Source organism: Nanorana parkeri, unplaced genomic scaffold (assembly GCF_000935625.1).
Source record: "Nanorana parkeri isolate BGI_ZX_2015 unplaced genomic scaffold, ASM93562v1 scaffold52, whole genome shotgun sequence".
NCBI lineage: Eukaryota > Metazoa > Chordata > Amphibia > Anura > Dicroglossidae > Nanorana > Nanorana parkeri.
The window spans coordinates 256,485-271,123 of NW_017306320.1; the positions used below are offsets into that span (position 1 = coordinate 256,485).

Sequence of the window (14,639 nt, forward strand, 5' to 3'; positions counted from 1 at the left end):
CCAGTGTGTGCAATTAACTCAACCAAAACCATAACAATAGCAATAGTCATCACTGTTGCCTTTAAAGTGTATGTATCTTTTTTTATTTGAATCCCCCCCAAAAAAGTATTTTTTGTCTGTTTGTGTTGCTGTAGGAGAATGCCCCTCAGTTTCTTAGTGGTGAAACCATTGTCAACAGAACAGGAAGTGGAGGTAAATTTCTCTAACTGAGCCCCAGATAACAGAAAAGTGGTTTCTAAACCCACTCTATCCAGAACTAAAAAAAAAAAAGAATAAAAAAAAAAGAAACTTAAAACGTTGAAATACAATTGTTGCTAAGAACTATTGCAAAGTATTTCTCTTTGCTCTTATTAAACAAGGTCAAGTGACACATATGGCCTTAAAACACTAAAAGTAAAGGGGATAAAAAACAAAGAGCCTTACACAGGTTGTGGTAACGGGGCGCAGGTTGGAAGTCCGTCAACACCAAAGGCAGAAGAATCACATCGACACCAATCTTCAATCACGTCTCCGCGGCCAGAGCACCAGAGAGAGCTGAGCACAGCTTCCTGCAGCAACTGAGAGACAGACAGACAGACAGCTGAGCACAGAACCCTGCAGTAACAGAAAGACAGACAGACAGCTGAACACTCAACTACTATAGGTATAATGCGGGCACAGATATAACATAATATTGGATCATGCAGGCATGAACACAGAGAACAAACAAATGTGTAGCTGTAGATAAAAACCTCCATCTGTTATGTAGGCAATTTGTATTTGTAGACAGGCTACAAGGATGGCTCTGAATGGTTTGCCCACAGTCTCTACCCTCTCCTTAGGTCACATTACCATAAATGTTAATACCATCAAGGCACTTCTCTTATTTGCTCCCTTTGGGTCTGGTGAGTATATAGTTGAAATATAAAAAAAAAAAATATTTGTTCAATAAGTGGATAAAAATACCTGTTGAACTTGTTGAAAATTAGAGCTGTCCTGATTCTTGTTCCTCTGTTATCTCATGTTGTGGAGATGAGGAAAGGGGGAGGGATTCAATAATTTAGCAAAAGACAATTGTGCATGGCTGACACTATTTTTTGTGATTTCAGGATTAATGTTTCTACAACACTTATAGCTACAGAGGTGATCAATGGATCTCTTTAAAGTGCTCTTACAGCGTGTTCAGTATATTAATACTTTATAAGTGCATAGTCTGGACACAGGTTCACTGCAAAAAGCACTTTCTTATAATATAACCATTAAGGTGCAGGGGCGGACTGACCCATCGGGCAGTCGGGCAAGGCCAGAGGGCCCGCGACCAGCATGGGGCCCGCAAAAAAATATGAAAAAAATAATAAAAAAATGTAAACAATTATTTTAAAAAAGTGAAAACTGCCCCCTCGCCCCCCTCCCCCCCACATATTATTAGACATGTGCGAAGACTAAAAATTTATTTCAGATGAAATGAACGAAAACCAACAAAGTTTTCATTTGTTTCATCAAACAAAACACATTTTTATGCTATTTTGGATTCAGCCATTGGCGTGTTCTGGAGGCAGGGCGCATGACGTCATATAACACCGCACGTGTTGGGCACTGAGTATACACCAAGATGGTGGGGCCAATATCGGTGTGTGACGTCACCTGACGCCACGCATGCATGGCGTTATGTAACGTCATGCTCCCTGCCTCCAAGATGGTGGCACGCATTCACAGAACACGCCGGTGGCCAACATGGCCGCTGCACATTCTCAAACAAATTCTTATTATTATGTGCCTGAATAAATTTTTCGTATATGCGGACATATAGTAATTCATTAATTTTACATGTAGTCCGGGTTTTGTGTTCTGTTTTTTATTTATACTTTTCTAGATATACTGACTTGAAAAAAGGGTCAGCATGACATCCTGACACTTTATTTGTATAGACTCTTTTTTAGTTTGACATGTATTTTTTACCTTCTGTTGTTTTATTTGATAAGAATACTTATATTGTACCGACAAGTTTAATACCTTTGAATAAAAGTTTCATTTTTATCATAGTTTTTAATATGTTTCTTTGCGGCTTAACAAAATAGGAGTCTTTAAATGGTGCGGATATTGGGGAAAATGGGTGTGGTTACAGGGGGGGTGGTCACTAAAGGGTGTGGCCACTGAGGGGTGTGGTCACTGAGGGGCGCTGTAAAGCTTTCTCGCACAGGGCGCCTAAAGGCCTAACTAAGGCCCCATTCACACTGAGCGACTTGCGATATTGAGCGATATTGAGCGACGAGATGTGAACAGCTCCATTGAAATGGATTGGAGAAGCTACATAGAGCGATATCGCGTGGAAATATGAGCGATATCGCTGCAAAAATCGCTCGATAAATCGCTCAGTGTGAATGGGGCCTAAGGCTGGCCCTGGGGCCCGTGACCAGGCCTGCCGAAAGGGGTGTACAGGCAGCTGCCCTGTACCAGGCGGGCCCCATCAAGTGAGCGTGTGAGCGGGGACCGAACCCAGCACGGGCTAGGGGAGTCTGCCTCCACACATCCTGTCAGCGCCGATACTAGGTGGGGCATATGATATTATTCAGCCAGGGTGGACGATGTCCCTCTCCCTCTGCAGGTACTGCCAGGGGACCTGAGGGCGCTGGGGAAGGGGGGCCTAGAAGGTCGGGCAGAGATTCAGCCGGGAGTGAGACGATACGACCGGAGGACGGAGGAGGCAAGCTGTCAGCAGGTATGAGGAGCTCTCCTGCACTCACAGCTTCTCCTATACACTATACATTCCGGCCGGGAGCAGCGTGGGGAGGGGGAGGGGGGGATTCTTCTCCCTATCTCAGCCTTCTCCTCTCTTCCTCCCCTGGCTTCTTGAACTATAAGCAGACTGCATAGTAATGCTGTGTGTGCGTGTCCTGCATTGTGTGTACTGTATTGCGTGTGTATTGCGTGTGTATTGTGTGTACTGTATGTGTATTGTGTGTGTGCTGTGTGTGTATTATGTGTTGTGTGTGTATGCGTATTAAGTGTTGTGTGTGTGTATTAGGCCTCATCCACACTGGGAGCACACGTCCATTCAGCGTGCACACCTGTAAACAGTTGATCCCGGGAGGGAGAGGTGCTGCGTGTGATTGCGCGCAGCAGCCTGTTCTCCTCTTTGGGAAGACACGGCTGTACGGTGTCATCCGTGTCTGATGAACCTTCTCTGCGTCCAAGCGCGGAGCCCCCGTACCCGCATAGATGTGAAGTCCAGTTGTTCGTATGACACCGTACAGCTGTGTCCTCCCATAGGGAAGAACAGGCTGCTGCATGCAACCACATGCAGCACCTGTCCCTCCCGGGATCGGCTGTTTACAGGCGTGCACGCCGCATGGACATGCATGCCCAGTGTGAGTGAGGGCATGTATGCCCTTATGTGTTATGTGTGTACTGTATGTGTTTTATGTGTGAGGTTTGCCGTACGTTGGTTTTGGTCTGAGGTTTGCTGTACGTTGGTTTTGGACTGAGGTTTGCTGTGCGTTGATTTGTACAGCGATCATTCCTAAATTGTAGAGGATCTTCAGGGGTGGGCAAACTCTGGATCCGTAACTGTGGTGGAGCTCCAAGACCCATGATGCATTGCAAGACTTTTGCATATACATGACGCCCACAGTCAGATGCATGATGGGATTTGTAGTTTTACCACAGCTAGATGAATGACATTTGCCCACCCCTTGTAATAATGCATTGGGTGGATTTTATATGGGTGAAGCCCAAGAGGGCCCCATAATCTCTTATTGCCCGGGGGCCCCATATGTTGTCAGTCCACCCCTGTTTAGGTGTACACTTAGAATGGTATGTACAGACAAATGGGAACTCCTTATATCTTTACGAATGCGACAGTGCCGTCCGTCCGTTTTTCTACTACGGGCGGACGGCAACTGGTTAATTAATGTATTTATTACTAGTATTTATATAGCTATGACAATTTATGCAGCGTTTTACAAACTACACATTCACATCAGTCCCTGCCCTGAAGGAGCTTACAATCTGAGGTCCCTATTTTCACACGCATACAGGGCCAATTTAGACAGGAGCCAATTAACCTTCCATCGTGTCTTTATACCTTCATATCGTCTAATTAGCAACCTGTGATCCTAACTCCAAAATAACACAGCCTTCTCTTATGTGTTCACACAGATGTGAACACATAACCAAATATTTCCATACAGAATCCAACAGTTACAGAAAAAACATGTCAATCTACGTTGTCACTCTGATTTCCATGCAGATTAGGAAAAAAAATATTAAATTCATCAAAGATCTAATCAGGCTTCACCAGAAAAGACATCTTTCACTGCAAATAGTAATCATTTTATATTAGTTATTGTACTTATTACTTGCTGTTGCCAATAGCTTCACAGTGTGTGTGTGTTCATTTTCTTATCTCCAGTGTCAATTAATTGGACGCTTAGTGAGAGGATCTGTTTTATTCATTTTATTACTAAGCATCTGTTCTATTAAATCTACCAGTGTGTCATCAAATAGGCAACTCTAAAGAAATGCTTGTGTTCTTATCATATTAAAACCATTCTTTACATTATACAAAACACAACTAAATGCCAGAGTTGCAATTGCCACTGTTTTCCCTTTACAAATCATACAGCAGAGTTAGGTTTCATGCTGCCCTTAATGTCTTCCAAACTTTTTCCACACAGCTACTGTATCTGGCTGGTTGCAAGATGGATTACTGACATCATACATCACATGGACAGCACACTAGGAAGTCAGCAACAACTAAGCTGCATTTTCAGTTGAACATTGTCTGAATGCCAAACTGATAACTGCAATTTGAAATAGGTGGGCTCCTATTATATCTGAAATGTAAGGAAGGTGGGTGGTTAGGTTCTTATTAAAGTGGGGAAATGTGTCTATAAGGAGAGGCTTCTTATGGTAGAGGCCCTGTTCTCTCACACCATGTGGCCTTTGCAGTGTTTAGGCCAGCCACATGAGCAGTACTCATAGAATGTCACAGCACATGAACTGTGCTAGGTTGAGTGGTGATAAGCATGTTCAGGCCTGTAAAGGTGCCCATACACAGCACGATTCTCAGACGAGAATCGCGGGAAATCGTGCAGTGTGAATGAAGACGTGCGACCGTTTCTACTGTATGGTCGCACGTCTTTTGTCTAAGGAGCATGCTAGATTTTCGGCTGGTTTGAACGGTGCTCGGGAGACCCACACTGCCTGTTCAGCATTGCAGTAATCGCAAGCCCGCCCCTTAGGGGGGCGGGCTTGCGATGATCAAGTACGATCTGCCTGTCCAAGATGGGCAGATCGTACGTTTTTTTAATTACTTTACAACCATCGCAAGACTAAGGTCTTGCGATGGTTGTAAAGTAATGACCACCTTAAGACAACCTTCCTGTGAGGCAGACTGCTGGTGCAAACAGGTCGCTAGGTGTTGCATTGTTGTAGTGATTTACTGTAGAGATGTGGCCAGCCAGATTTGCCTATGGTACCACACCCCCTTCACTCCTGACCCAAAAGACCACCATTGAATTGTCAATTGAAGACAACTGTGTAGGCATTGTGAGACTGTCATCCTGTGCCAGAGCAGTTAGTGAAACTGTCATTACTTATTTGTGTGTCCCATGCAGCTAGACGGCTGCACTCCAACATCAGGTACTTTTTTCATTGCATCTACTTGTCAGTAAGGCTGTGTATGAAAGATCTGTCTGTCTGTGCAACAGTTCTTGTTCTTATTTCTTCTGCAGTAAAAAGATCTACTCTCAAATGACTTGTGTCTATTGAGAAATGCGGCGTGCTTTTAGGTGCATGCCATTTGCATTTTACATGAAGTAAAGAAGCTTCTAAGATCATTTGGGGCTCATTGACAGGTGCATTTAACCTTCAGTTGACTTCCTTCTAACCTAGATCTGACCTCCTTCTAAGCTGCATCAAGCTGCTTTTGCATTCCCATTAAATTATATGGAGAGGGAAAAAGTGCTGCATCAACAAAAGCCCATTGACACTAAGGAGCTAGTTTATAAAGGGTTCACCATTCTACAACTGGGCCAATGTCATTCACTTGGCATTCCTGCCACTAGATGGAGGTGAAGAGCATAGGAATTCTTGCTGGAAATGGCTATGTGTAAGTACACGACTGAGTGGACCTGGTCATCATAGAAACATGGATAATGTAGTATAGTTGGAACCAACACATTTCATGCAAGTACAATATAGAAGACATTGTTTTAAATCATATAATATCCATATCTTTCATTACAGGTACCTACCTGTTGGGTGAGGTTGTTATTTGTGACTAGCTCATAAATGGGTGCTGCTTTTGTGACCTCTAAAAGAACAGGTTCTGGGGGAGCATCGGGACTAGAGGTTACATGACACAACTGACAGTAGGAGGAGCAACGACCTCGGCTCTGGCACTCCATCCGCAGGCCTTGCACAAGGCGCCTTGTACTTGTGTCCAGCAGACTGTTAATGTATTCTGGGAAAGTCAGCACCTTGGGCTCTCTCTCTCGTTCCTCTGACTCATCTGATGGGGTATTTCCTGCAGGATAGTACAGTGTAAGTGTTTGTAAAATTATATAAATAAACAAAGTGACATGCAAAGGGCAACTCCATTAGCGTATCCCTAATTAAATATATTTATGACAAATTGTTCTGTCTTTACCTTTGTGAGTGGTTCTCCCCACATAGCAGAGATCACAAGGAGACAAGTACATAAGCAACAAATTAACTCTGAAAAGTTAAATGGTATTTAACTTAAATTGGATGGTCTTTACTTGTTATTTGTTACGGACTTGTACACGCAATGCATGACAGCATGCATTTTGGAAACAAAAAAGGCTCTCCATCTAGGGTCCAAAATGTGCTGGGAATTTCTCTTATTGGCGGTTGATGACAAGATCTAACCAATTGAATATATCATGTTGTACCTTTAGTAAAGGATGGGGAGATGTGCAGCTTTGCCCTAGGCAAGGCAGCATCGCCGCCCTCAGCGAATCTGCCGCTCCAGGCAAACGCCTTGTTTGCCTCGCGGCAGATACGCCCCTGCGTGACCCAAAGCTCAGTATATTGCGAGCTACAGCTTGTGGTATACTGAGCCCGCCGCAGCTGGAATGGATCCCGACATTACTGTCAAGGTCCACCACTCTACATAGAGGCAGAGCCAGCTGTACGCGCCTCCTCCCTGTCCGATCCTCCAGTCAGCGCTGGAGAATTGGAGCGGGGGGATGCCTGCAAGTCACAGTTCTCTGCAGGGAGATGATCAAGAAGTGAGCATTGTCACATGTTGGCTCGAACTATGAGGATGAGTGATTTTCACTCGCCTCATAGTTCTCCTCTAAGTATAATTTTTGTATAGTGAGTTGAATCAGTAAGGGGTTAACTCCTTCTGCTGGATTATTTAGGAAAGATACAGTATCTTGTTGGCTTGATGAAAGTGTGTGTATATGTCTTGAAACTGTTGCTAACATGATCTTGTAAAGTAACAAATTTGTTTGACAATAAAGAAAAAGTAAGTGCTGAGACCTATTGCTGTTTGTTTATGTAGGTATTGGGATCTTACGGATTAATCCCTGTTAACGGGACTGCATTGTTGATCCAGGTGTGCTATCTACCTCCTTCATAACTTTCATTAATATTACCTAGGTTCCGGGGGTGTAACTAGAAATCACAGGGCCCCACAGCAAAATTTTGTACGGGGCCCCATGATTGCTAGTTATGCCACTTGCAGAGCCCACCTGATATACCAAACAGCCCACCTGAGAGTGACCCTTAGACTCTCTATAGTGGGCTCTGCAGGGTCTCAAATGGGCTGCACCTCTGTGGTCACCGGGCCCCGCCTCCGCTTCCGTCTCCGGGCCCGCCTCCGCTTCCGTCTCCGGGCCCCGCCTCCTCTTCTATCGATGGGCCTCGCTTGCTCTTAAGTCGGTAGCCAGTGATGTAAGAGGAGGTGGGGTTGCTCTTAAGTGAGCCCCGCCTCCTTCTTCACTGCGAACGCAGGCATCTTCTGCCGCAGCTGCTGGCTGACACAGCTCCGCAGCAGCTGTGAGGGTAAACACGCCGCGGCCGCTGCACATATCACTGACAGGATGTCAGTGATCTTCACAGCCGCTGCTGAGCTGTGTCAGTGACAGCCAGCACCCTTACATGCCATAGCGACACAGGTGGCCCACACGGCATCAAAGGGATGCCCTGGTCGGGCCCCTCTGTGCCCGAGCCCCATAGCGGCTGCCTGGGTCGCTATGGCGATTGTTACGCCACTGCTAGGTTCCTCACCTATGTATGGTGAGGGGCTCCAGTGTTTGTCTGCTTTGGAGGAAGCAATCCTTGTTGCTTTTTCATTTCCTAATAAGTTCTAGTCTGGGTCCTAGAGCCCGGAGGCTTTGTAAAACTGTGGGCAGGATAAAGCCTCCATTCCTAGGTTCACATTTTACCTGTTAGCCAGACCCCACTTTATAAATTCTTTATTTAACGAGTTTTCAGACAGTAAAACATATATAGCAAGCAAGGGAAACAACTCCCATCGTAAAAGCAGTGGACGCAGCCACCAAACAATGACATTACAATAAGACACCAGGGGAGAGTGTGAAGGGGAATGGGAGAAGAGCTTTGTTCTAGGGCAATCCAGGGTTTCAGGTCAGCGTGACGACACCAGTCAAGGATCCGTGCGAGATGAGCGGCTACATAGTAAAAATAGACGTCGGGGACTGCCAGGCCTCCGCACGTCTTAGGTAAACGGAGAATGGAGTGTCGTATTCTAGCCGGCTTAGACCCCCAGATGTATTTAGTGAGCAGGGATTGAACCACCGCCCAGAATCCCCTGGGCAAGGAGATGGGCAGTGCTTGAATAGGAGTTCCCACATCCAGTTAAGCTTCCACCGACATCCTTGGATTTACTAGGTCTCCAGCGCGTTGTCGTGCTTGACGGCCAGCTCCGCATCTTGAGCGGGAGTGTCGCTGGGCCGTTGGGGCTCGCCGGGAACCCTCCGATAGGTACTCCAACCAATCTGGAGGGGGCTGGATATCCACGTCGAGGAAACTTCCTAGGCCAGCGACATCTTTCTGAGAACGAAGGACGTAAGAGGACTCCCCTTTCTTCACTATCAAGTGGAACGGGTAACCCCAGCGGTACGTCGCCCCCGCGCTGCGAATCTGATCCAACACCGGGCGGAGGATAGCCCGGCGCCTAAGGGTATTGCGGGACAGGTCTGGAAGGATCTGTAGCTGTACTCCGTCAAACTCGACGGGTCTACGTTGCCATGCAGCCCGGAGTATCTCTTCTTTGATAGTGTAGTAATGCACTCGGCACACCACGTCACGTGGGGTTAACACGTTGGGGAGACGGGGGCCTATAGCCCTGTGAACCCGGTCCAAGATGATGGTGGCCGGCTCCACTGCCTCAAGTATGGACGCAAATATGGCTTGCACCGTGGCCCGCAGATCCGGGGTGCCAGTGGCCTCCGGGATACCCCGGATACGCAGATTATTGCGTCTCCCTCTGTCTTCCATATCCTCCATGTGGAGTTGCAGGTCAGAGAGCCTGGGGTCAGGCCGCAGGGCTGCCGACTCAAGTGCGGAGAGCCTGGATTCCATTGTGGAGCAGGTGACCGTGACATCCGCTACCGTGGAAGCCAGTGCCTTCACCTCCCGTTTCACTTCCCTCAGGTCCTTCCTAAGAGTAGCCTCGACCCGAGACACCATGGACTCGAAGTCCCGTTTAGTTGGGAGGTACCGCAGCAAGGCCCGAATCCCCTCCGGTACATCCGCTGGTAATTCATCCGCCAGTTCAGCTCCATCATCATGTGGGTCTGGATCGGGTGGTTCCAGTGAGTCAGAGCCATGCCGGGAGGTATCCGGGGAAGGAGATCCCCGCCAGGCGAGTGCCGTGTGCCGGGACACGCGCAGATGTGGAAGATGCCGTCCGAGGCCTACCTCAATCCATGGGGGCAGCGCTCCTCGGGGAGAAAAACTGCTGTAACGAAGCGTCGGAGACCTGCGATTTGGATTCGCCAGCCTTCCTGCGGGTCGACATAGCGCGATCCGGGGTATTGGTGGGGTAAAGTCTATAGTAAGAGTGCAGATGGTACTCTGAAGCCGCAGAGCTCCTCAGATCGAGCACCTCACGCCGCCATGGTTAGGACACGCCCCCCCAGACCCCACTTTATAAGACAGGCTCTTGGGGGGAGTCTCTTTGTGATGGGTGAAAAGGCTGACTGCTGACATAACGCTAAAAAGGTACATACCCTACCTGTTTGTTTTGAGGAACCCATAGGGGAGAACCCTGCTAGTCAGGAACTGATATGCGCTTAGTTAGTGGCTTGGACAAGCAGATGTTTTGTTTGTTTTAGGCTGTGAACTTTCATAGCCCTCCTACACTGAACTGTTTGTTTACTGCATTGCTCTATAAACAGGCAGGACAAACCTGCTTGGACTGTTCTTGGGTGTTCCGTCTTGCCGTCTTGTGCATGATTATATAAGTTTGGGCTTTGCGTGTAATCTAAATTAAAAGTAAACAAAGCTAAAAATCTACCCACAGCCATTACTGTTTCCCTGTAGACCGACATTTGTTGCAGAGTTATGAATCACTACAGAGACTTTCATTTGGGTAGTGAATCTGTTTAATTACAAGCTGTGCAAAAAGCCAGAAATTTGTCTCGCACAAGTTTTTTTTCAGTCTGCTAAAAAAATTTTTAGTGCATTGAATATCTTTTGAATAAGAGAAAGGAGGGGAGTATTAGGTAAAACAGTGTGAAAAGCAAAGATATACATTTGCTCAGAATTCTTTTTTTTTTTCAACTTTGTTTCACCAGAAAATTTTTTTTAGAGCAATGAGAGATAATTCTGCGTTTTTTACATTGGGTGTACTGTACATTCCTACTGTACATCTTGTCCTTATTATCAGTGTTTCGCTAGGTTGCGTGCTAGGTGCAATGATCCATTAAATGTTTGCACCACTTGTAGAAGTCATTATCAGCACATCTGTGATGCTGGAAATGTATAAAGTTTACAAACACATTTGGCGGATAAGTCAGTCCACTAGACTTTAATCGTCACTTGAAACAACACGTATGCATAGACATAGAAAAGCAGGACTAATTAAACTTTATCTGCTACACTGTATCTGCTGTGCAGTTTAGCAAGTTCAAGCAATAGCAAGTTGCACATGCAAATAATCTGCTGATGCAATAGTCACAATTGAGTGGGAGACAGATGTACAATATGGAGGCTTTTTTTAGGATAGGTCTGTGCTGAGAACTCTAATATGTGAGATGTCTCACTGCTGGATACCAGGACTTAGGCAGATCTGACACTTTAACAGCACTCAGGCAAAATTACCAGAAGTCTGCAGAAAGTAACACCTTACATGTTGTAACAACATTCTTGTTTTGTATTTCATGAATTTTTTGGGAGCACAAAAGAAAGAATTAAGAAAAATGAAGTTCAAAGTAAAAGCAAGTAAATGTTTTTGATGTATATTTCAGGCTGGGTTTACACGAATGCATTTGCAGTAATACACTGAAAACTCCACATTTTGCCACGCTTTATCACAACATGTTGTAACGCACTGCACTCTGTACAATGTATTTCATTGCCATTCATTTACAATGGCAACCTCCCAAAAAAGCGTGGGCCCAATGACCTGTTCTCTTGCTGTGCATTGGCAACCTTTTCTAAATGAATGAGCTGCCTTAACACAATGCACATTAACATGCAAATTACTGCACATTAACCTGCATGCAGCGACGTACTGAAATAGAACATCATCCTGTGATGGGGGCCTCACATATATAGCACAAATTACTAAAGTATAAAGCGAGGAAAGTGCAGACCTCCAACCAAATGCAGGGGATGCTGTAAGACCACAAATTAGATTGTTCACAACAATGAAATAGATCACAAATAAAAATGGAACCATCATACACCATAATGGTCACGTTTTAGTTTTAATTGGATTTTAGTTGAAAATTATCACTCACTAATATGCCCCTAAAAATATATTTTTATTCTTACTATTATAAAATAAAATGTATAACATTCACTGTTGTTTTGTCTAGGATCTATTGTGCATGTGCTACTCGCGTTATTTATTCATATGGTTGGGACCCTACTCATGGCAGCCATAGCCATCCAAAAGAGTTCAGCTCCAGGCAAAAAAATTAATAGGGTAAGTGGCATGCATGCTACATTGCCAAGACTTGTTCATGCAAAGGTTGTGTGGTGCCTGGCAGGACTGAAGATTTGGGGAATGGAGCTCGAAGTAAGTATTTTACTATGTGGCTTACACTAAAGTGGGTGCTTTAACAACTAACCCATCTCCATGACTGTCTGCAGTGATTCCTTAGTAAGTGATGTCAGGTGATCCAGTGCTGAGATCTATGAGAAGCGGCCATTGTTTTGCGGCCTCGTGGATACTGGCGACTGTAATGCGATTCTGGACTGCGCTCTCTGTGGCTCCTTTGGGAGCTCCTTTTGGAATTCCACAGTTTTAGGTGTCTGTCTGACTGTCACCTTTTTCCCCATCACTCCTTGGGGGGTCTCCCATTACCTCGGGCTTGCTTCGATCTTGGGCTCCTGCCCTGCTGGTTTGGCTGGGCGCGCACGGATTACTCTCTGAATCGATCTCCTGAGGAAGTGCTTGGAGTGCGAAATGCATTGAGAATCACTATTCCTGACATAAGAAGAGGCATTTGAGTGCTGTATGATCACAAGAACATGTCATACTAATATGTTTGCTATGATCGCTTAGCCTCATATTGTAATTCTGGAATAGTTCACTTGGAGGTTAGGTTAGTTTATTTTCCTTGTGTGCACATATCAATTATGTTTTTAAATATTTTTAACTTTTGTATAATAAAGAATTTTTGATTTATTATGTTGCAATTTCTTGGTTTATGTCATTTGGTGCCTAAAAAGCCCCACTTTCTTTTTCTTATTCGATTTGACATTGTGATTACATTACATTGTTTAAAAGCATGACATAGGGTTAAGTATGTCTTTAAGGTTAGGTTTAGGATTAGTGTTGGGGTTAGTGATATATAAATGTTCCCCTTCAAAGCTAGGAGCGCACAGTATATCTCTGTTTGACTTGGCTTTGTTTCTAATCAAGGCCATGCCAGACATTAGACATGTAGAGAGATGTCACCAATCTAAGCCTGCTTGAAAATTCCCCACATCTGGAACTCCGGGTGCACACCAAAGGGAGCCCAACTATGTTCTACTATGAAATCAGGAGCAGGAAACAAAGTCACATTACTGTTGTTATCATTTGACTTTGTTGATAAACACAATTATGTTAATGATATGGCTTAGGTTAGAAAAAAAAGCCATGTCACACGTCACAGTGGTCTTACAGCTAGGGTCAGTGTAGGCTCCTAGCTTTAGAAGGATACTTTATCAAGCACATTTTGCCTTGTAGTTCTGCATGGTGTATTACAGGCTAATTGCTAAGAAATGTCAGTGGAAACAAATTAAGCAATCAGATTAAGCAAACAGAAATCAAGTTTGCCAATATCATCCACTCATTCCTACTTCCTAACACTTAAACCTTAAAGGAGAACTATGAGGTGAGTGATTTCCACTCATCCTCATAGTTAGAGCAGCCATGTGACAAAGAAACTGTCACAGGTCGTCTCTATCGATCGGGAAGTGAGCAGAAACATGCCCCGATTGTCACACTTCGTAACTGTCAGTCACCGCTCCCTGCAGGGATTCCCCCCTCCCTTCTTCGATCCTCTAGCGCTGAGTGGAGGATCGGAGGGAAGGGGGCGGGCACAGCTGGGTGGATCTCGACAGCATTGCCGGGATCGGTCCCGGCTGCGGCGCTCTCAGTATATAGCAGACAATAGGCCACGATATACTGAGCTTTAGGTCACAGTAAAACACTTACCCCATAGTTCTCTTTTAAGTATACATGCAATTAGATAAATATAGACAATGCTATTGCTGGCCTGCTTTAACAAATGCCAGGTGTATGAAAGGTCATGGAAAAGCCCTGATCTACATACATGTTCTGGGGGAATGACTGAAGCTATGCCACTGCTGACTTTTCCTTTAGAAATATTAGTTCCCTGGCTGCCATGCTGATGCTTTGCTTTCAGTGCTTACTGAGACTCTGGCCTGGAAAAGGTATAGAAATAAGACATTCTGACACTTTTCTTGCACCCATTTACAGTATGCTTGTTCAGGACTCTGACTGAAAAAGTATTGAAGACTGACAAAGCCAGAGACATAGCATTTTCATAAGGGGCTAGAAGTGGCAGACCCCATGCATTTCTTATGAAAGAGTCACTTTAAAGTACTGGTTTAAAGTGACACTGAACTCAGGGGTTAAATCTTAAACAATTAATTCAAGTACCTTAACTATTAACAAAAATGTATCTTATTTGTGTATCACTCAGCTGTAGACCAACAGACCAACCTCTCATACCACCGGGGACACCACCGGGTCTCGGCGACCCAGGATCTGTCTAATGAGGGCGCCGCACAGATCACAGAGAAGCTTCCAACCGTAAGTCAGCTTGCTTTAACAGTACGGCATACACCCAGATCTTACACACCAAGATCCACCATCTTCCTCCATCGCATAGTTCCACTAGATCCACTCCGTTCACGTCACTCCTGGTAGTTGCGCTCCTGTCCTTTGAGTTTTTATCTGCAGTTACGAATAGACAGGG

At 45.2% G+C, this 14,639-nt stretch overlaps 1 protein-coding gene across 1 annotated transcript in view; it reads right to left on the minus strand.

Moving 5' to 3' along the window:
* The window catches only part of ASTN1 (astrotactin 1), a 436,540-nt gene that overhangs the window by 14,833 nt on the left and 407,068 nt on the right, over positions 1–14,639 (minus strand). Inside the window, exons 18-19 of the mRNA XM_018575081.1 lie at positions 6,237–6,508; positions 424–557 (exon numbers count right to left, since the gene is read on the minus strand). Of these exons, the coding sequence (XP_018430583.1) occupies positions 424–557; positions 6,237–6,508 (406 nt within the window). The remainder of the gene's footprint in view (positions 1–423; positions 558–6,236; positions 6,509–14,639) is intronic.